Source organism: Eubalaena glacialis, chromosome 2, assembly GCF_028564815.1.
Source record: "Eubalaena glacialis isolate mEubGla1 chromosome 2, mEubGla1.1.hap2.+ XY, whole genome shotgun sequence".
In the NCBI taxonomy this organism is placed as follows: Eukaryota; Metazoa; Chordata; class Mammalia; order Artiodactyla; family Balaenidae; genus Eubalaena; species Eubalaena glacialis.
The window spans coordinates 35,548,492-35,572,887 of NC_083717.1; the positions used below are offsets into that span (position 1 = coordinate 35,548,492).

General features: G+C 37.9%; 1 protein-coding gene across 3 annotated transcripts in view; it reads right to left on the reverse strand.

Moving 5' to 3' along the window:
* The window catches only part of EFL1 (elongation factor like GTPase 1), a 134,336-nt gene that overhangs the window by 30,344 nt on the left and 79,596 nt on the right, over positions 1-24,396 (reverse strand). For all 3 annotated transcript variants that reach the window (XM_061179827.1, XM_061179825.1, XM_061179826.1), the window contains 2 exons: positions 7,440-7,571; positions 2,064-2,211 (listed from right to left, as the gene is read on the reverse strand). In XM_061179827.1, coding sequence (XP_061035810.1) covers positions 2,064-2,211; positions 7,440-7,571 — 280 coding nt within the window. The remainder of the gene's footprint in view (positions 1-2,063; positions 2,212-7,439; positions 7,572-24,396) is intronic.

Genomic DNA, 24,396 nt, shown 5'->3' on the forward strand with positions numbered 1-24,396 from the left:
CAACCACAAATAAGTAATTCAATTAAAATCAGTTTTAGATTTAAAGGGGGAATTTTACTTGAAATATAATTCTAAGTACCATAAAGCATTATTTTTAAAGAGGAGTTAATGGCCTGAGAAATGTAAGGTTATTTAACATTGGATTTTAATTTGGTAGCAAAGAGTGTGAAAAGAGAGAAAATAAGTTAGTTCAAAAACTCCAAAAAATAACATAACATTTCAATACTGTTAAGAAAATAACCCTCTGAGAATTAAGTTACTATTTTAAAATACATTATGCCTTATGATTTATCCAATTAGGATTATTCTCTAATCAACACTATAATTATACCTTCAGAAATTCTAAGAAAATGGTGACAACATGAAAGAGATGGAAAAACCTACCTTCCAATTTTGTACTAATTATGGTTATAAAAACATTTAAAGAAACCCAAATGGATGGTGCTGCAGGAGCAGCTCTTCTTATTCTACTGTATTATTAGTAGTAGTAGTAAAGTAGTACTGTACTACAACAACAACTATTACTACTACTACTACTACCACCACCACCAATTTTACTAGGTTGTTTTAAGGATTAAATGAGACACACAGAGTTCAACACAGTGACTAACATGTAGTATTTAGTATGTAATCATGTTGATTATTTATAATTATTATTTTAGCTATAATTATTATTATGGTTATTAAAGTCCCAGAAAATTGAAAAATAAAAGGAAGGAAGGCCATTACAGGGTGATTCATCAAAGAAAAACAAATGGCCAATAAACATATTAAAAAATGTTTCAGGGACTTCCCTGGTGGCGCAGTGGTTAAGAATCCGCCTGCCAATGCAGGGGACAAGGGTTTGAGCCCTGGTCCGGGAAGATCCCACATGCCACGGAGCAACTAAGCCCGTGCACCACAACTACTGAGCCTGTGCTCTAGAGTCCGTGAGCCACAACCAATGAGCCTGCATGCCACAACTACTGAAGCCCACGTGCCTAGAGCCCATGCTCCACAAGAAGAGAAGCCACCGCAATGAGAAGCCTGTGCACCGCAACGAAGAGTAGCCCCTGCTCGCCGCAACTAGAGAAAGCCGGCGCGCGGCAACAAAGACCCAACGCAGTCAAAAATAAATAAATTAATTAAAAAAAAAAAAGTTTCAATATCATTACTAAGCACAGAAAGCATATATTAACAATGAACACCTTTTATTCGTCTTCCAGGTTGGTGAAATTTTTAAAAATTATGATATACAGGGCTGGCAAAAGTTTGGGAAAAGAGACACTTTCAAATACATCTTGCTAGTTACAGTGTAAACCGGAACAGCCTTTCTTAAGGATAATATGGATCATAAGCCTAAAAAATATGCCAGCAATATAATATGCCACCTTTTGAATCAGCAATTATACTTCCAGAAGTTTATCTTAACCAAATAATCAGAGCTGTGTATAGATATCTGTAGGTATTTGAATACACACAGAACAGACTAGGGATTTATGGACCCAAATGTAATGGTCATAGTTATCTCTGCATGGTAATTGAATGATTCTTTTTATTCCTCTGTATTTCCCTAATTGCTACAATAAATATATATTACCTTTGGAATAAAGAGGAAAAACATAATTTACAAAAAGTTATTTGGGATGCCTATTTTATGACATTTATGTATCACCATGATAGAGAAATACAAAGATTTACCGAAGGTTTACACTGTAGAGACCACATCAATAAGGAAAGGAAGTCTATCCTAATTACAGCCTATGTTTACAAAATATGATTTTGTTTTGTTGCCCTGATATGCTGTGTGTGTATATGCTTAAAGTAAAATACATATATATGAAAATATTTTATGACTCAACCTAAAAATGCAAAATCATGCAAGTATAGCAGTGAATACTATTTGTCAGTTATTAAAAATTAAATCTATGATCCAGTAACACAATAACAGTTCATGTTTAAGTTGAGGACACTTAATTTTTCTCCAAAGACAAACCACAGTGTAAGTTCAATGGGTTTAGGAAACGCTAAAGCATCCCACCGATTTTGGGGCTATCATTTCTCCATCTCGGTTATCACCTAACCTTTCTTTTAAGTCATCCAGGCATCGCTGAAGGTGGACTTCCCCTGCTGTGACTAAAACGTGCTCTCCCGTTTCCTGAATTAAAATCTGGACACAGGGATCAGCTTGGTTTAACAGTTTCATTCCTCTGACGAGCTGAGGCATTTCACCTAGGTTAACAAAATGAAATACTGATTAAATACAAGATAAGGACTAATATAATCTAAAGATAACATCCGTGAGAAAACTGAAGGGAAAAGTATAATGAAATAAACTCTTAAAATAATGGTTCATTGTTCTTCCAAATAATATAGCAATGTGAAGAAAACTACCCTCTAGTAATTTACCTGTACAGATAGCTCACATGAGACACGTGTCACAAACATATAACTGAGACTCCCAAAGCTGATCTATGCCACTTCTTCAAACACTCAGCAAATATAAACCACCATCGTTATACTTGTAAATCCACCTAAATGTATTACACATGTATATATACCTAGAAACGTAACAGAACTCTTCCCAAACAGTACCTATAAAACTATAAAAGCAACAAATAAGCAAAGGAAGCATTCAATATGATACTCAATTCAAGAAACTGTACCAGAAGCTCATATTTAAAATAATTATTTATGAAACTCCTTGACAGAACTGTGGATTTTAGAATAAAGCTGCCCTTTGGGTGAGAGCTGGGATACACTAAGCAGCCACTTTATCCCGTGAGCTATGGGCACCTTCTGCATTCCACTCTGCTGGTGCTTTCGGTATCTAATTGCTTGTTCCCTACAGTTCTTGGGGTACAGGTAGGGATTTGGATCCACATCTTGAGTTCGGCTGCTTTTTCACACCTTTCATATGCGTGGTGGCCACTATTCACTCAAGGCAGGTCACAGGAATTCTCTTGTTACTACTTTAGCAGAGACCTTGGCTTTGAAGGCATTTTTATGCAGTCTTGTTTCACTTCTACGTCTGAAGGAAGGACTCAGTTAATTCCTCAATGCTTGGTTTTCAACATGCCAAACAAACCAAACCACAGGAGCTTTCTGCAATCAGTTGTTTTTCAATATATTCTACCAAAGTTGACTACCCATATCTATTCCATATCTATTTATTTTCCCATTATCTATTTATTCTTTAAATAAGCTTTTCTTAATGATAAGTAACACTTTATAGTGCTAAGTGTGCCAGATAAGCACTTTACATATATGAACCCATTAACTATGAGGCAGGGATGATTACTGTTCTCATTTTATAGATGAGCAAACAGGCATAGAGAAGCTTAAGGAACCTGTGCTCAAGGTCACAGACACACTGGTTTTGAAGCCTGCAGGCAGACAGCCATAGAGCCACACTCCATAATGGGTGTCGGCACCCTCACAGGTCGTGGTCATGAGCCACATATGGGACGCATGAAATGCTGACGGAAGACAGGGAGTGGGATTTCACTGTATGTGGGGGTGACGGATGTACCCTCATGTTTTCCTTTTCAGCATTTGTAGTTTTCCTTTGCCGAATTCAGTGGACAGATATTATCTAGTGTTAAGTTAACCGTCACAGAATTTGAAATATGGCTTAAAAAGATTCTTGCACGAAGACCACTAATAATACATATCACACAAGCCCAAGGGAATATTTAAAAAAAAAAAAAGACAAAGCATTTTGTCAGCTCTCCATCACCAAATTACAAAACAATGTTACCAGTATGAGGACCTAATAAATTCTTTTTTAAATTTTTCCTTATAAATTTATTTGTTTATTTTTGGCTGCATTGGGTCTTCGCTGCTGCGTGTGGGCTTTCTCTAGTTGCGGCGAGCGGGGGCTACTCTTCGTTGCAGTGCACAGGCTTCTCATTGCGGTGGCTTCTCTTGTTGCGGAGCATGGGTTCTAGGCACGCAGGCTTCAGTAGTTGTGGCTCACGGGCTCTAGAGCGCAGGCTCAGTAGTTGTGGCGCACGGGCTTAGTTGCTCCGCGGCATGTGGGATCTTCCCAGACCAGGGCTTGAATCCGTGTCGCCTGCACTGGCAGGCGGATTCTTAACCACTGCGCCACCAGGGAAGTCCACAAATTCTTAAGAAAACAAAAACAAAAACAAAAAACCCACTCACATTCACATACACACTTAAATCTGTCACTTCAAAGCAAAGGTGACAGTGTAACAATAAGCAAAGAAGAAGCTTTTTCAAAAGAAATTTGGCCTGTCTGACCAATAGAATACTGCAGAAGTGAAATGTGATTCCTAAGGCTAGCTAACAAAAGGTACTGCAGCTTCTGTTTTAGTGTCTTGGACTACTGGCTAAAGCCAGTAACCATACTGTGCTCCAGGAAAATCAAGCAGCCATGAGGAGAGGTCCCTGTGGAGGAACTGAGGTCCCTAGCAAGCACCAACTTATGAGCACCTGTGAGTGAACCACTGTGGAAGTCCAGTTAAACCTTCAGACGGCTGCAGCCTGCTGTGATATATGACTACAACTGCATGAGACATCCCCAAACTGAACCCTTCCAAAATTCCTGACCAAAGGAACTGTGAAAAATAATAAGTGATTACTGTTCTTTCAAGTCACCAAATTTTGGAGTACTATGTTAGGCAGTATTACATAACTAATGCAACTATAAACCACAATCATAAATAAATAATACATATTCACCTATTTATATATACAGTGCATATCTCCATCAAAGACAAATAAGAATATTTTAAAGACAGTTATTTCATTTTCATCTCAATTTTTAAAGTAATTTCTATGTTTGTATTTCATAATGTACATAAAACATCAGCACAAAAGTTCATGTATCTATATAAACATATGTATAGAGGGCTCTTTTATTTTAACTGATATGGATAAAGGATGAAAAAATTCTGGAAACCAGTAACTCTGCTCTCAGGTAAACAGAATTTCTTGGATTCCTAAAAATAAAGATCCAGAGGCAGGAGTCTGAATCCTGATTCAACCACTTACTAACTGCTAACTGTAAGGCCATGGGCAAGTTAACTAACTTCTCTAAGTTTCAGTTTACCTCATGTGAAGATGAGGATAAAAAATAGCACAGGGCTGTTGAGAAGATTAAATGAGATAATGTCAAATCCTTAGAATGTAGCACACAGTAAGGATCAATGATGACGCTGAAAATAATAATGGCTTTGGGCATGTGGAGTTCTCTGTGTTTGGGTGTTGGATTTTGAGTAGACCCCAAGGGCATGGAGCAGAGTGGCGGCCACCATGACATCTGGACCTCAGCTTAGGAAGTCAGAGAAAGAAAAGTGGAAGAACAAATGCTCGGAATGCCTTCACACCGAAAGAAGAGTAAAAAGGCTGTCTTCTAGATTAGTTAACCCAGTTTGTCAGCATGAAAAAGAAAAGAGGGCCTGGGGACACATGTTCTATTCAGAAATAAACAATGCAACTGCCCAGTGCTTCTCAGGGGCAATACTACTGGGAAGTTGAGGTACAGGAGGGTGGGACATCCCAATAGTCATTAGACATGTAATCCGTAGACAGAGGGGCTATTGCCCCAAAGTAAGGATGGGCATAAGAAACTAGGGCAAAGAGTAAAGAGACAATAAATATCCTCTGAGGGCTCAGAGGAATGAGACTAGCGTCAAGAGAAGTATTCCCAGACATTCTAAATGTAAAATAAGATGTTGACACTGTAGTAACAAGAAGACAGAACAATGGGTATAAACTTCAGACATGGAAATATAGAATGGGGTACACTTCAATAACATAATCAAGAATACGCATGGCAAATCCAGCAAGAACAACATACTTGATTGGGAAAAGTAGCAATACTCCTTTTAAAATTATGAAGAAAACTGGGTACCCCATCTATCATTTTAGTTTATTTTTTACAAAGTTCAGAAAAATCTAATGCAACACACATGAGGAAATAAATTTTGGCACTCAGATGGACAATCTTAAGTAATTCTGTTTATTAGATGACCTTGTTTATGAGAAAGAAATTAATCTTACTGAGTCTGCTATGGGACAGGAAGTAAGCTAGGTTCTAGGATCTCTCATCTCATGTAGCCAAAGCTGTACAGAAGGTGGCCCTTTAGGACTGGGCTTTTACTCGGCTTGGATAATAGCACAGAGTAGCACACAACTATCAAACAGACTCCAAAAAATTATACATTTCTCTTAAAACATTATAGCTTAAATTCCTTTAATCCCTATTTTAAAAGTAAGAAATAAGATTTAAATAAATACTAGAAACACCTAAGAATAAATTATGGTTGCCAGACTCAAATGTTACAACTGAAATAAAACTGAGCTTTCTTATATTGTATGTGCTTCTTAGGGTTGGAGGCAGTTAGCAAGTAGAATAAAAGAACAAACCATGAGGGGCCGGGATCTGGACAAACTCACAAAGAGGAAGCAGGCATTACACAGAATGGGGTAAATCCATGCAACAACCAAAGGCACTGTCAGTCCACAATGACAGCCCAGAAAGCATGCCTGTCTGAGGCCCAAGGCAGATAGCTATTTACTAAGACTGAGCCCAAAGGTCAGAGATGCAGTCCTCCAAATACATATCTGCTCAAGGGTCCCAGGGATCCTCAATGGCTAGAATATGTCTTAGGAACTGAAGCAGAGACAAGCTTTCAGAAGGCCCCAGCTCTGGGGAGAGGAGGGATATACAGATGCAGGGGCAACGAGGCCATTATATACCTCAACAGAAAACTGCCATTTTACACATATGTTCTCTGGTTTCCTTAAAGCAGTCTGGAGATTCTTCACTGACTACCACTAAGCACTGGGAACAGCAAAGTCACAGGGACTAGGGGGGTTAGTGACAATCATGGGAAGTAAAATACAAGAGTCAGTGAGGACTGGCCAGGCAAATGGTATAAACCAAAGACTAAGAATTAGTTATTATAGGGACTGGCATATGTGGGTGTCACACAGCCGGAGAGAAAGAGGCAGGAAGTGCTTTCTAAACAAAGAGGAAATGCTCAGTGTCCAGATAATCTAGCAAATCTAGAGGGAAGAGGATATGAATTTTGAACCAAGAAGCTTGGGATAAGATTCTAAGAACCATTCACATAAAACATGAACTCTGATGAGACACCACGCTGTGCCAGGGTTCTGGGGGATGCAGAGATGACCCTGTTTCTGCCATAAAGAAGAATACAGTGTCCCTGGAGGGCGAAGGTGCCTAAAGACTCCCGGTTCCTAAGACAGAGGTTAGATTCCCCTCAAAATGTTGGTGGTCTGTATGGCCTCATGGCTGGGCAGGTTACTCCTATTGGCCTCATGGCTGGGCAGGTTACTCCTATTATATACCTTCATGAAAATACATAGTCTATTACTGAAACAAATCATGAGGAACCAAGCATTAAATGCAAGTATTTTAAAAATGTAATGAACATCACATGCTTTTAAAAACAAGGTCATCTTACTTGGGTGTTTCGGTTCAACAGCAACCCTCACAATAGGGGTGGCTTCAAAGTTGAGTGGTATAAATGGCGGGCAGGATGGCAAGGTACACAGTGTTGCCGATTTCAGCACAAAGTCTTGAAGGCCTCCTATTCCTGCAGGGAGGAAAAGATCCATGGAGTCAATAAAAGATGATGAATTCTGAATTTATGTTAGAAAAATAACAACATCAACCCAGTATATATGTCACAGAGAAAAAACACTAAACAAATCGGGCTAAAACACACCTACTTTGCCCACAGAAATGATCATGTCCAGAAACATATGTCTGAAAATACTAATTACTTTTTAAATTGTAACTCTTAGTTTTTAAAATACATTAATTTGATGAAGATGAGTCTCTACTGAAATAATCTCTTTTGCCAAATCTACTTGCTTGTGGGTAAAGGGAATTTAGAGACTTTTAGAGGAGAATATCAGTTATTCCCCCACCTCCCTCTCTTGCCCAGTCTCCACTTCAGGCTCCCGGCTGATAGTTGCATAAGGCTCTAAAGCATACGTATTTGTCTTTGAGCAGATAGGAGCAGAGAGAATGCCCCAAAAAAGTGAGATGAAGGGGTCATATTGAACCTCACATCCAGAGTAAAAGCAGACAACATTTTCGAACAAATTAAGAAACACAAGGGCGATTTTTGTGCTTTGGGGTTAAAGAATTAAGAATTGAAAAGGGCGTGGAAGGGGAGGCTACCTGTTTTAGGGGAAGGTGACATAGGAGAAATGGGCAGGGATATTTAATCGGCAGTCTGCTTCTGCATCTCGAGCTTAGCAACAACTATGAAAAGGAAACAAAGAAAACAACTTTGCTGCCTTCAGCTGACAAATGGATGTACAGGTACAGGGCGCCGGGGTGCCACACCATCGACCATTCAGCCTGGTGGAGGGGAACTGAAGCAGAGGCTTCTGACACACAAGCTTGGAAGGTGGTTTAGAGGTTTCTTTGAGTCTGACCACACAGTGTGAAAAGTCCCCTCCCACAGCCCCTTCCGAATGCCTCCAGAATTCACCATCCCACTACATTAAGGGATCGCTCCAACTGTAAGAACACCTTCCTTACATTAGGCTGAAACGTGTTTCCCCCATCTCTACACATCGTTCTTAGTTCAGTTCTCCAAAGGTCCACAGAAAATGTGCTTCTTCTACTTTTACCAACTACCCTTTGGATTTCAAAGGCATCTGTCAGATCCTTTTAATCCTTTCCTGCCTCACACTAAACCTCATTAGCTCCTTTAACTGTTTAGCTCATGACATGATTTCTAGACCTTTCGTGTGCAGGGGATCCTCTTCAGACTAAAGTTTCCAAGGAGCTAAATTCATTCCCAGTGCCTCTGGTTTATTTATTTGGTCAAGGTCTAAACTTATTGCTGTTCTTCTTAGCCCAGCACACAGAGAGACCTATACCTGGCCACAGCTTCTTGATAACGTCCTCCATGTACCATGATGTAACACATCTGGGTCTGCCCAAGTTTCCACCAAGTCTACTAGAAATAACAACATCTCCCATGAGGCTAGGGGTTTAGGAAAACCCCACAGTAAATATTCTCTTTCAAACCTCATCCATCCTGCTTCTGACCTCTGATTAGCATGCATTTCCTTCCTGCACACACAGCACATAGTTTCATGAAAAGATAAATGCTGGTCTCTCCTCTGTATCACCAGGTTTGCAGGCTGCAGAAGGTCAGTATATTTTGAAAACTGTCTCTTTAAACTTCTGGTTTACATTTTGCTGTTCAAATCACCAAATCTATTCTTGCTATTTAGATATGCCCAGATTTGTGAACAGATTAAAAACATGAAAAAACAGAAACAAAAAAAGTCAATACCACAGTATTCCTAGTCAAGATTAAGACTTTATGGAAAAAGTTATGCTCCAAAGATAGTAAAAAAGTCACTATCTGTAATATGCCACTATTTTAACTAATTTTTTAATATAATTTAAAAATCTAAGAAAGGAACCATTAGAGTTATTTGGCTGAATCACAATAAAATGATTTAAAAATCACTTTCAGAATTTCTTGATGTACTATCAGATAATTATTAAGTGTACAACTTGATATTTATACAAAACACACTTTAAAACAAACTTTCTGTTTTAAAAATAATACCATCAGGTACAATTTTGAAAAAAAAAAAATGAAACAAAACAAAACAAATTGCTGTATACCCATAACCACACCATTTGAATACTGTCACTATATTCATTTGATGGATTTCCTTTTTTATTCCCTCCTCTACTGGCACACATAATTTACACTGTTATAATCTCCATATAATTCTGTGTCATTTTTTTTCTATTTAAATCACATGATTTTCACTTCAGTTGTTTAAATCACAATTATATCAATCAAGGAGGTATAATTCCTTCACATAAAGTTCACGTGCTAAAGCATTTTTCAACTGGGATTGGAGCTGCAGAATGTGTTTCCTTCAGGGAATCATTTTAGAAGTTTTGGGATGGGAAAAGTGATAGGTCAGAAAAAAAATATGCAAAATTAGCATGGCATGAATTTGTTTCAAGGATGAAAGAGGGTGCAAAGCTTTTTCCATGTATGTTTTAAAAAAAGGCATATGACTTAAATAAAAGATAGAGAAAAAACAGGCTGATGAATATGGAGCAAAAGGAATTTACTAAACACCAAGAATTCTAGCTTGTTTTTATACAAACGCCAGTAACTTTTGTCTGACTAAAGATGAACAATCCAAGTCCTCTCTGGTCCCAATTCTTCTCTATATAACAAGGAGTATTAGACATTTTGAGTGAGTGAACTCTAGCTTACAGGCTGGGGTGACACCTGAGTAAATACTGAGTTCTTCCACTGGGTACACAGGCCCTCACCAGGATGTGCACCATACCCTTCAAACTTTTCTTAATCAAAAATCAGCATTTTGCAAACACTGCCAGACCAAAATTTTTTCCAGGTTCTCTAATGTTTCCTTTTACAAAGTATTCCATTTTTAGTTTTTTTTTGAGAAACTGCCATACTGTTGTCCACAGTAGCTGTACCAATTTACATTCACACCAACAGTGTAGAAGGATTCCCTTTTCTCCACATCTTCACCAACATTTGTTATTTGTGTTCTTTTTGATGATGGCCATTCTGATGGGTGTGGGGTAATATCTCATTGTGGTTTTGATTTGCATTTCCCTAATGATTAGGGATGTTGAGCATCTTTTCATGTGCCTGTTGGCCATTGGCATTTCCCCTTTGGAAAAATATCTATTCAGATATTCTGTCCATTTTTAAATCAGGTTGTTTTGTTTTTTTGATGTTGAGTTGTATTAGCTGTTTATATATGTTGGTTGTTAACCCCTTATGGTCATATCATTCGCATCACTTGCATATGTGACTGATATGACCCAGCAATTGCACTCTTGGGTATATATCCAAAAAAAATAAAAACACTAATTTGAAAAGATACATAAACCCCAATGTTCATAGCAGCATTATTTACAATAGCCAAGATATGGAAGCAACCTAAGTGCCCATCAACAAATGAATGGATAAAGATGTGGTATATATATATATATATATATATACATATATAATAGACTACTACTAAGCCATAAAAAAGAATGAAATTTTGTCATCTGCAGCAACATGGATGGACTTGGAGGGCATCATGCTAACTGAAATAAGTCAGACAGAGAAAGACAAATACTGTATGATATCACTTATTTGTGGAATCTCAAAAATACAACAAACTGGTGAATATAACAAAAAAGAAGCAGACTCCCAGATATGAAGAACAAACTAGTGGTTACCAGTGGGGAGGGGGAAGGACAATACAGACATGGGGGAGTGGAAGGTACAAAACTATTGGGTGTAAGATAGGCTCAAGGATTTACTGTACAACAGGGGGAATATAACCAATATTTTGTAATAACTGTAAATGGAAAGTAACTTTTAAAAATTATATACAAATTAAAAAAATTTTTTTTAAGTATTCCAGAAACAAGCAATGTTAAAGAGCACATCTTTTATGATATGAGACTGAAAATATTGTGTGGGCCGTGAGAGATGGATTGGTCTTCTGTCGACAACTTTTTTTCTTTAACAATCCCCTGCTGCACCAGCTGAATCAATCTAGGATGAGGGCACACTGGCAGCAGTAAGATGGTGAACTCATTACTGAATTCTAACACTGCTTGCTGGGGAGGAGCCTGTCAGCTGTCTGGAGAGAGAACAGCATTACTATCTTAAGGAAAGTTTCGATTCGTAAACTGCTCTTTCATTGCTGGTATAAAAATAATACTGGAATTAAAAAAAACTTTGTGGGAAAACATGTTACTGCTCTAGCTAGAATATGGTCTCCTAACTGCCAAAGTTGTATTTCAAGACAACTTTAACATTACTACACCCAGAACCATCAACCTTTTCCTCTTAAACTGTTTAATAAGACTGAGTTAATGGATTCTTTTAAATTTTCATAGTAAATGCAAGTTAGGTATCATGGATGTCTACAGAGCCTCAGGCCTATGAGAGCAATAAACACCACTTTAGAAGAGATATGAGGATTCAGACAACTATTAAAACAAAACAAAACCTTTTTTTTTTTTTTTAAAGTACAGGTTCCCAGAGTAGTTGGTGAGAACCTAGAAAACGTTTGGTTTCAGAAGACTACCTTCTGCTCTAGGTCCTTCTGTCTTTGAATACCAAAGAAGCCCATATCCTCTGACTCTTAATTTTACGCCCTTATTCTGCACCTTTCTGGAAACTCAGATTCTGCTCTCCTTGAGTCAACTACATAGGATATCAGGGGATCCATGCACTTTATAACTCTTGTCATGGAGGGAGCAGGCAGGTAGGTACAATAAATATAAAACGGGCTTTTTCCATGCCTGCCTGCTGAGCATCTCCAATGCAGACCAGTATTGCTGAAGTTTTCAGAGGACTGGTCCAGTCTGTCCATGATGCTAAACAAGTTCCTTAAATCAACTGCCCTTTACCTTTTTGGTGTTATAGGAGGCCCCGGGGAAAACTCTTGCAACAATGACATCACCATGTCAGGATTTTTTTCCTTCGTAGGGACAGATGGAGCTCATAACCAGCTAACAGTTACATCAAGATCTGGGGTCCTTTTCTCAGAAGAGAGACTACAGTAAATGGAAAATGTAACACCTTAAGAATCAAAACCTTTTTTTTTTTTAAAAGAGCCGTCTAGACTTGCTATCTTCGTCTATATTCCAGAACAGGTGGAAACGTGGCCCTCAGAGTCCAGAACCAGGTAAGGGAGCTATAATTAGGTGTCACTGTGGAGTCTCAATTTATGCATCAAGACCACTTCCATTTATGCCAGACCACCATTCCTGTGAAACAGATGACTCAGTAGAGCTGGCTGTCACCAAGGAAATTAACACAGTTGGAAGGGTCTAGGATTAAAATAGTGGAAGAAATTTCACCTTGGACCTGGAGGCAATGCAGAGTACCTGAATGGTGCCTAATATTCACTCAGAGTGAATAAAAGGGCAGTTACTTCTGACTGTCTCTTGGTGTGTTATACCATGATAAAGGATCTACTAATGCTAGCCCAGGAGAAAGAATGAAGCACATTAATTAATTAAAATATTTGAAAACAATGTTTTCTATTAGAACAGAAATAGATGTGAAGGACTGTGGGGAAGGAAATACCAGGCCAGGGACACAGCATATACAAAGTGCTGGAGTGCTGTGGGAACCCAAAGTAGTTCAGAATACCTTATGCATAGAATACACCAAGGGGCTGGCAAAACAGGAGGGTGAAGGAAAACAGAGAGATTATCAAGTGATGTGGATATCAAGCTAAGTTTAGACTTTACTCTGAAGGGTGTGGATATGGAAACAAGTAAATGAATTAGAGAGAAATGAGGTAAGCTATCAGTCTTGGTGGTTACGTAGGAGCTGGAAAGAAGGGACAGGAAGAAACGAGGATAAAATCCAGATTTCTAACTTGGTAAACTAAGCATTTCTCTACCCTTCTTTTAGGTTCATAAGTTTTTCCTATTGTTTTTATTAGTTCTTCATGTAATAAACATTTTAACTCTTATCATATTTTTTTTCTGCAGACTATAGTTTCCCTTTTGATTTAGCTTCTATTTTTTCTCTTTAGTACCTTTTTGAGCTTTTTCTATTTGGTGTCTAAACTTCAGAGCTTACAAACTTCAGTGCTCTCAAAGAACTGATATTTATTCAACTTTCTGTTAGTTTTCCAAGAATTTAGTTTTAAGGGCAGGGGCACAACTAGGCACTTTCATAAAGTTTCTTCAATGAACAAGTGAACCTGAGAACAGTTCCTGCCCTCAGAGCTTAAAATCTGGAGGGGGACAAAGGCAGATAAACAGGCAATTACAATATAATGTGATAAATGTCATAATAGGAAAAGCACAAGGTTTATGTGGAGAGAGAAACTGAGAGGTTAGACTTCCTAGCAAAGTTGACATGTAGGAGTATCTGAGATAACTCTGCAGATGCTGTGGGAGGAGAGTGTAGAGGGGGGGAAATGGCACCACTGGAGGCCCAAGTGAGAACCCAAAGTTATTATCTACAGCTGCAGTGTGGAGCAGAAGGCTGGACTGAAAAGACACTTTCATCCCATTCATTTCCACTTCTCTGAGATCTTGCAACTGCCATCAACTTTTTTTCCTTAGTCAACATGCATTCTTGTGATGTTTGATTTGGAATCAGAAGGACTTGAATTTAATTAAAGCTCTAACCTTATGCCAGCTACCTAATCTCTCCCTAGTTTTAGTTTCCATATATATAGCATGTGGTACTTTCATAGGGTTACTGTGAGCCTTAAGTAAGATAATCAAATAAAGAGTTACAGTCGCTGGCACAGAGTGAGCACTCAATAAATGGAGGTGGGGGCAGTGGTGGTTATAATTGGTTGTAGTAGTAACAGTAGTTGTCAGTAATAGTTTTGTTAATCAAAAAGTTTTTTTTTGTGTATGGTATGAAGTGCATATTTAATTTTTATATATACTATTAACTAGTTAACTGTAAAGAAGGCTATAATAACTTCTCTATAAGGTACAAATTCATAATCATATCCATTTATAAGCTTTGAATCCTGTTCCACTGACCTAAATTTATATTTTGTATAGTAACACATGGTTTTAAGTGATGCTCCTTCAAAGATGTGATTCCAATTCAAATGATTTCAGTAAAATGGAAGAAGTGTACAATGTTTAGCACATAAGAAGAATAAAATGCCTAGTATAGTTTAAAACAATGCTGGAAATTTGTTTTAACATTTAAAAAGAAAAAAAAAAGAGATATGGCTTTACACAACCAGGAAATTGTAACCAGATTTCTTCTACCTTTAAACTCGAAATATTTCCAAATGAAAACAGGAAGCAGAGTCACTTCTGGATGAAATGGCAACTTCATCACAAGTACACAAAAGATCCTAGTTGAAATGATCAATGGAAGAAAACTAAGGAAAAACTGAATGAATAGTGAAACTAGACAGGGCACTTCAAACTTTGAGCTATTTCTGTTAACTGTAGATCAAATTAAAGAAAAATAGCAAGTGTCAGGTTATAACTCCATTCTTGAGAAATTAACACAACTTAAGAAAAATGATTACATACATAGCGTACTAGTGGTGGTCTATTTGATAACAGACCAATGGAAATGAAGAGCCTAGAAACATGTATGTGTGAAGGTAGAAAACCTAATGAAATGGAAAAAATAATACAACTGCATCTCTATCATACACCATCTAGAAAAATAAATTTTACATGGAATTGAAAGCACAAGTCATAAGATGACATCATAAGACTGAACACTGATAATGTCTTACTATATTATAAAATCTACAAAACAAAAATGCCATAAACAAAGTGAAAAGTTATAAAATAGATGTTTTCAATGTTTAAACAAGACAAAGGATTAGTAAGCATAATATATAAAGAACTAGTACAAATCAGTGAAAGAGACATGCAACCAACAGGAATATAGGCAAAGAATATAGTTTCAAGAAGACACTAAAAGAAAAGGAAGCTCTAAACATTCAAAAAACATACAAAAAAACCCTTAATCGCGTTAATAATAAGGTAAATGTAAATTAAAACAATGAGATACTATTTCACACCAATACAACTGGTATAAGTCTGAAAAGAAACCACGTTTGGCAAGTATGTGCAAAAATTATAGGTCTTATGAACTGGAAATAGGAACAAAAACTGTTACAATTATGCGGGAGAACGATTCTGTGATGTTGAGCCAAATACACACAGACTGTGCAACTCACCAGTTTGATTTCTACTCGTATATCTCAAATCAGTGTGAGTAGCAGGCACAATAGTGTTACCAGTAACATACCACAAACAGTGGTACAACTCTAGTGGTACAAATCTAGGTGATTTGGTAATTACTGGGAACATTTCTGGTTGGGGTCGACTACAGGCATTAGTGGGCAGAACCAAGGACCAGTGCCTTGGAATGTGTGCAAATGTCCCACACAAAGAATTTTCCCAAACCACACAGCTTTTGAGTATTCTGCTGGACAAACCTATTAATAATGATCCGAGTTTAGATTTAACTCTATTTTAAAAGTGAAGTATTTTTTGCACAGTTTAACACATGTTGAATTTCCAGGAATTTTGTTCTGAAAATGAGCTACTCACCATTTTACCAACAGCCACTCATGGCACCCCAGTCATCAGTACCATACATCTGCATCAAATTGCATCTGTAGCTGTCACATTCATGGTGACTACAAGTATGTATCTAACTTGATTATGCCATCTAGTATAGTCAAATTGGAACATTTACACACTGCAGGGTACTTCATTTTATTGAAAAAAAAATTTTTTAACCAGAAGGTAAGAAAACAGCCTTTTTGTTTCTCCTGCGCCTTGAATGCTTGCATTGTTTGAATTATCACACAGCAATAAACCCTGGGATTATGCTGTAAACGCATTCTATTTGAATTAATCAATTTAGGCCCTAAAAACTGAAACTGTGCTCTCACCTCTGGGCTGCCAGACTTGGATTTCCCTGGTGCCTGGTGTCCGCAGAGGGAGTCTTGGATTCCTATCTGATAGGGAGCTGGAATGTTTCTTGAGGTTAATCAAGGTCCTGAGAGTGAGGCGTCTGATAGCCTCAGACTGAAGGCCCTGTTCAATCTTAGTTCCACGGAAAGACCCTAATCTCCGGGTCCACTCACAGGCCACCCTGGCATTAGATGTGAGAATGCATCACCTGATGCCACCCCTGTGTCCTTTACCATTTGTAACGATCACTTTTCCAATGGTAAATATTTTCCTCAAAGTCAATTCAGGAATTATGGAATTTAGAGGGTCCTATTGAACCTTATATTCTAATATATTGTGATTTCTTTGCGAGTAGGGCTCAAAACATTGGGTGAAGGAATACTTCACACAATTCCTGTGCTTTTTAGATTTATGTCAATAAATTTCTACTGACACTTATGTTTACAGGTCTGTGCTGAGCACCTTGGAGGAGACAGAGATGAAGAAGACCAAGATCCTGCAACTTTCTCTCATTTTAGTATTATAAGTGCTCCTAAAGCACTTTTAAAACTCAGTCACATTATTGCTGATAATTTATTCCAATCCCTGAACCTTGGAGCTTGAGATTTTTGTGACCATCGCCATGTGTCTGCATCTTGATGTGGCACAGTTACTATGGCATGGCACAGACACAACTTACTTGTACTAAAACCTACCAAAGAAATGTAATTCCTAAGGAGAAAAAATAACAATGATAGAATGTTAACAAAATTTTAAGCAAATATAGGTTATTTGAATTCAAGCCAATACTATTTCCAGTGCATGCATTACTTCCCTGTGAAAGGCAGCTTTCAAAGCAGTTCTGTTATTGTGGACCAATCACTTCACAGACCAATGAAGTAAGAATAAGTATTACAGGTTGAATTTTTTAATGTTAATATTACTACTACAAAACTACAGTAATCAAAACAGTACGGTACTGGCACAAAAACAGAAATATAGATTGATGGAACAGGATAGAAAGCCCAGAGGTAAACCCACACACCTATGGTCACCTAACCTATGACAAAGGAGGCAAGAATATACAATGCAGAAAAGACAGTCTTTTCAATAAGTGGTGCTGGGAAAACTGGACAGCTACATGTAAAAGAATGAAATCAGAAGACTCCCTAACACCATACACAAAAATAAACTCAAAACGGATTAAAGATCTAAATATAAGGCCGGACACTATAATACTCTTAGAGGAAAACACAGGCAGAACACTCTTTGACAAAAATTGCAGCAAGATCTTTTTTGATCCACCTCTTAGAGTAATGAAAATAAAAACAAAAATAAACAAATGGGATCTAATTAAACATAAAAGCTTTTGCACAGCAAAGGAAACCATAAATAAAACAAAAAGACAACCCCAGAGTGGGAGAAAAGTATTTGCAAATGAAGCACCCAAAAAAGAATTAATCTCCAAAATAGACAAACAGCTCATGCAGCTCAATATTAAAAAAACACAAATAACCCAATCAAAAAATGGGCAGGAGATCTAAACAGACATTTCTCCTAAGAAGACATACAGATGGCCCAAAAAGCACATGAAAAGATGCTCAACATCACTAATTATTAGACAAATGCAAATCAAAACTACAATGAGATATCACCTCACACCAGTCACAATGGCCATCATCAAAAAATCTACAAACAATTAATGCTGGAGAGGGTTTGGAGAAAAGGGAACCCTCCTACACTGTTGGTGGGAATGTAAACTGGTAGAGCCACTATAGAGAACAGTATGGAGGTTCCTTAAAAAATTAAAAATAGAACTACCATATGACCCAGCAATCCTACTCCTGGGCATATACCTGGTGAAAACCGTAATTCAAAAAGATACATGCACACCAATGTTCATTGCAGCAATATTTACAATAGCCAGGACATGGAAGCAACCTAACTGTCCATCAACAGAGGAACAGATAAAGAAGATGTGGTACATATATACACTAGAACAGGGGTCCCCAACCCCCGGGACGCAGACCGGTGCCAGGCCGTGGCCTGTTAGGAACCGGGCCACACAGCAGGAGGTAAGCAGTGGGCGAGCAAGCAAAGCTTCATCTGCCGCTCCCCATAGCTCCCTATTGCTCGCATTACTGCCTGAACCATCCCACCCCCCATCCCCCTCCGGCCTGTGGAAAAATTGTCTTCCACGAAACCGGTCCCTGGTGCCAAAAAGGTTGGAGACCGCTGCACTAGAATATTAGCCATAAAAAAATAACAAAATAATGCCATTTGCAGCAACATGGATGGACCTAGAGATTAAGTCAGACACAGAAAGACAAATATCATATGATATCGCTTATATGTGAAATCTAAAAAAAAAGGGTACCAATGAACTTATTTACAAAACAGAAGTAGAGTCACGGATGTAGCAAACAAACTTATGGTTACCAGGGGATAAAGGGAGGAAGGGCTAAATTGGGAGATTGGGGTTGACATCTACACACTACTATATATAAAATAGATAACTAATAAGAACCTGCTGTGCAGCACAGGGAACTCTACTCAACACTCTGTAATGGCCCACATGGAAGAAGAATCTTAAAAAAAAAAAAAGAGTGGATGTCTGTATATGTATAACTGATTCACTTTGCTGTACACCTGAAACTAACACAACATTGTAAATCAACTATATGCCAATAAAAGTTTTTTTTAAAAATCGTGAAAATATATAAAAACTGGGTATGGTTTGGTGCAAAGAATATATACTTCTGTAGAAAGTCAACTCTAAAGGTATCTCTAAATGAATCTGTGCTGGAACTATATACTCAATATAACCCATAAGGGAAAAGAATCTGAAAAAGAATATACACACACACACATATATATGGCTGAATCACTTTGCTGTACACCTGAAACTAACACATTGTAAATCTACTGTACTTCAATAAAAAATATTTTTTAAAAAATGAAAAAAAATGTTAATGAGGTTTTACATTATAGTAGTAATGGGTTTTAATTTTATAATATTATGAAAGCTCATCTGGTTAGTACTGGTATTGTAAAGCAATCAAACCTCTTTATAAAGGACAAAGGGATCTATACTAAGGAGTTGGATTAATGTAGACTCAGTTAAAAAAATAAGTGAAAATAATTAAAGATGGGGCCTCAGATTTATACATCCATTCTCATTTGCTACCCTCTTGTAAAATGACAGATCGGTAAATTTCTACGAGGTAGCAGTTCTCATTACTATCTAAGAACACTCTAAATGCCTATCAGTATAGGACTGGTTAACTAAATATGCTATACGTGTCAAAAAAAACCATACAGCCACTAATAAATTGAATTTTGAAGACTACTGTGACACAGATAAAGCAGAATATAAAATTCTACATAGATAAGATTTATAGATAAAATGAAGAGAAATATAAAAATGAAAATTATAATAGTGGTGAGATTAAAAGTGATCATCTTTAAATAAAAAATATTTTGATTTTTACTATGAAAAGTTATTAGACACAAGCTACAAGAACTAAAAATTACACAAATTACATGGGTATTAAAGCTTTTTAAAGAGCTGCCATTAACAGAATCAAATGGATATAAACTATATAAACTGATATATGGCAAAGGTGACACTGTAGTATAGTGGGGATTTGCTAATGATTTTAAGTCAATGGCGTATCCACACTGGCAGAAACAATCAATCTGACTTCCATCTCACACCACGTACAAAAACCAATTCAGATGGATTACAGGTCTAAATCTCATAAGTTAAAAAAAAAAAAATCTTCCTCATGACTTTGGAGTAAGCAGATTTCTTAAACAGGACACAAAAAGCACTAATCTTAAAAAACTGATAAATATTAGACTATATTAAAATTAAGAACTACTGTTCATCAAAAGACACCACTAGAGAACAGAAAGGTAACTCACAGAGTAGGAGAAATCTGCAGTAAGTATATCCAACCAGGGACTTTTAGGCAGAATATATAAAGAATGCCTACAAATCAATACAAAAAAGGCAGAGAATCTTAAAAAAAAAAAAGTAGACAAAGACTTAATGATAATTCATAAATGAGTAAAAGTCAATAGTTAATAAATAAGTCAAAAGGAGTTTAACTTCACTAGTCATCAGGGAAACCAACTACTATTCCATACACACCAGAATGGCTCAAACAAGAACAAAAACAAGTGTTGGTAAAGATACGTAGCAACTGGAACTTTCAGGTCCTGCTGGTAGAAGCATAAATCGGTACACTCACTAAGCCTGAACATAAACCTGCCCTATAACACAGCAACTTCTCTTCCAAGAGACATGTGTACAAATGTTCAGCAAAAGACATGTACAAGAATATTCAAAGCAACAATATTCATAATGGCCAAATATTGGAAATAAACTAAATGTCCACCAACACAAGAGCGGATAAATTGTGGTAGTCACACAATACAGCAATGAGAATGAACAAATCACAACCATGTGCAGTGACTTGGATGAATCTCACAACCAGAATGATGAATGAAAGAAGCCCGACACAAGAGCACATTCTCTATGATTCCGTTTGTACAAAGCTTAAAAACAGGTAAAATTAATCTATGATGTTAGAAGCCAGGAGAGTTGGTACTCTTAGTGGTGGAGGGTGCAGGTGGCAGTAACTGGAAAGGCAGTTGGCTTCTGGCATGTGGGTAGTGTTCTGTTTCCGGATTCCGATGCTAATAACACATGCATAATGTTCAGTTTATGAAAATCTATCAACCTGTGGTTTAAGATTTGCATATTTTTCTATACGACTATTATGCATCAATAAAAGTTACTTAAAAGTGTTATTTGGCACAAATTACATGGGTATTTAAAGCGCTTCTGAGTCTCTTAGAGATGTCATTAGCTGCAACTATTAAAGATAAACCATTTCAGAGCCTTTAAAAAAGAACTGGCAGCAAAAGAGTGAGCGCATGGTTTGTCTCCTGTGTCTTTTCCCTCCACATCATCCAAGGAAGAGTGAAAGGTGTCTTTCACCTCAGTGTCCTTACACGGATTCTTCTGAACATGTCTGTCCTTGAGCAAATCACTTCTCTATTCAAGTAAGTGCAGCCGGCCTCCTCCTGGCGGCACAGTTCTGTCTATTCTCTGGTTCCTGATGCTCTCCAGTTCATCCATTCAGAAGATGGTCCTTTTAAATACCCACTGGAAGATACTATAAATGGTTTAGAAAACTATTCTTTGGGTTTTGGTCTGTTTCATTTTGGGGGAAAACAAAACAATCCCCAGCAAACATCACACAATTCTCTAAGGCTGCCTTTATTTATGTATAAAAAACATCCAACACATTACCCAAGATTTTCCAAGTGTCTCCTTCCATTCTTACCAGCTACCGCTGCTGAAATCTAACCACCATTAGAGAAAAATAATCTCAGCTCACATCATGGGAAATGTTTCTTTGGCTCTAAGAAAAACAGAGAATAAGTGCTGTGAAAAAGTAGGTCAGCAAAATAATGTGAAAGTTGTTTACAGCTGATTATTTCCATAACACTGTCCATGGTGGCCTTGTGTACATGGGTCTCTTCAGCAAACACCCCAGAAACACTCTGAGGCAAGACTGTCATTTCTAAGTGATAGGAGACCCACAAAAAGGGTAGGTCAGGTGACCCTCCTTTACTCTACCAAGGCACTTGGGTATGTGTCCTCAAACAGCCACAGGTGTCCTTCTGATTTATTAACAAGCTCTGTCCCTAGTGAAACCTATTGCAAACTAAAGAATTCCACCGTAACAAAACGCAGAAATGCTAATACAGCATCTGTAAAGAAGCTTTCGTAAGACAAACTAATGTGAACAATTGACTCAAGACTTCCCAGTCTGTGCCTACTAAGTAGAGTTAGATGGGCAATAACAAAATCCCACTGGTTCCCTGTCCCCACCAGTTCATACAGGGCCTTCATCTTCCTGTCCATCATCTTCTCTAGGAATCCCAGGGGCTGTTCCTCATGGGCTCATGAGCTCACACTTGCCACAGATACTTAGGCACTGGTGTTCTCATGGTGCAAAAACTCTGCAGGGGTCTCCGATGTAGGGGGAATGCTTCTTCTGTATGCTATACCCCGTTAGAGCATAGATAATGCTTGTGACCCAATGTCTTACAGAGGCCAACTCTTACCTTCCAAAGGTCTCAGTCATGGGAGCAACAGGGCTGGGCCAAAAGGCAAATCCAATGACAGGTATGCCATTCCTCCCCGTGGAGACTAAGGCTTGGCTACTGGATTACCCTGTCATGTCTGGTTTCTTGTTCCTTTGGAGAAGTTTCCTACCAGGAGGTACCTCAATCATCTTCAAGGGCCCTTTCTACCAATATCTGGATATGCTCCCCAGAAGGTAAGCAGTCCATGCTGAAGCTGATCCTTGGTACTTAACTATTTGAGTTATTATTCAACATTAAGAAAATGGCTCATGGTATTTGGCTCAGGAGCAGAAGAGAGCAGCAACACTACCGAGCACCCTCAGGCAGTGGGAAAAGCCTTCAGGGAGATACGGAAGCAGCCAGCGTTCCAGATCCAGTACCATATCAGGTTAGTAAATGCCTCATCTGGAAAACAAAATCATCTCTAGAATAGTCTATGTTTTAGTAAACATCAAGGGATTTCTTTCAAACTTTGCACACAACTTTCATAGCTTGCTTGTAAAATAGCATTGTCGCTGATTTAATGACAGAAACATAAAATGTATACTTCAGCAAGTCCTTAGAGCTCCTCCCTTTCACAGGTGAAGAATCTGAGGGGTACAGTGGGGAAAGACTGATCCCAGATCCCAGTCGCTGGCAGTTCTGGAAAGAGCCCAGTTTTCCTGACTCCCAGGAGGAGGGTTTTTTCCTTTATGCCATACTTCCTCAATGTGTTCCAGATAAGATGAATTACATTTTCCCAGGACCAATAAATAGTTATAATATTTCTGCTCCTTTCCAAAATCATTGAAATCTCATTCACATGCCTTTCGTCCAGTGAAGGAAAAGTAAAAATGCCAAATCTGTTAAAGAAGAAGAAGAGAGGAGGAAGAACTGGTGGGGACAAGGAAGGAGTGGGTCACCCTATCTATCCCCTGTAGAGCTGCTGAGCACACAGGAACAGAGTGCACCAGGGTGGAGAAGATGACGCAATAATTCCTGAAGACTCCAGTGCCTATGCCCAGGATCATCCTTATGGAGGGGAAAAAGGGCTGGGCAAGTAAACACCTGGTGCCCTGTCTACAAATATCTCCAAATAGGGAAAACTGGTTTATAATGAACATCAGCTGAAACCTTCAAGGGACAAATGAGAGGAAAGTGCCTTGCCAATGTAAATACACTCAGATAAGGAAATGGGGAGAGAGCACTAGCTGTGTTTTATCCCAGCTCCTACCCCTTCACTGGCAACACTTAGAATCTCAGGTGTTCATGAACACCATTTAGCTGTGCTGTCTTCTTTTCTCTGATCTCTTATCTCCTCCCCATTCCCACTCCTGCTATGGCTTTACTACCTCTCCACTCCGAGAGTCACCAGAATGTCTGGCATCTAGTAGGCCCTCAATAGATATTTGCTGAATGAATGAATGAACCTCATTTGTGTTAAATGTCAATTAAAATGAAGCAATAGCTGTGATTAGACTGGCAAAAAACCCAAAGCCACTACAACATAAATATAATACAATGATTGTCATCATAGCACTGTCTGAAACAGGAAAACCACCATACAGCAAACTAATTATTCATTAGGAAGGAACTGGTTTAAAATACTTGTGGTACATTCATAAAATTTATTTAGCCATGAAAAAGAATATAGTAAATTAGAATGTGATAACACTTGAAGATACAGTACTGATAAAATAGTCTAAGATATATTATGATAAAAAAGCAAAGTAGAGTAAAACAACATTAATAATGAGATTCTTTCCCTCCCCTTTTAACATAAGAATATATACTTGGAATATGTTGGTATACTTGGTAAGAAG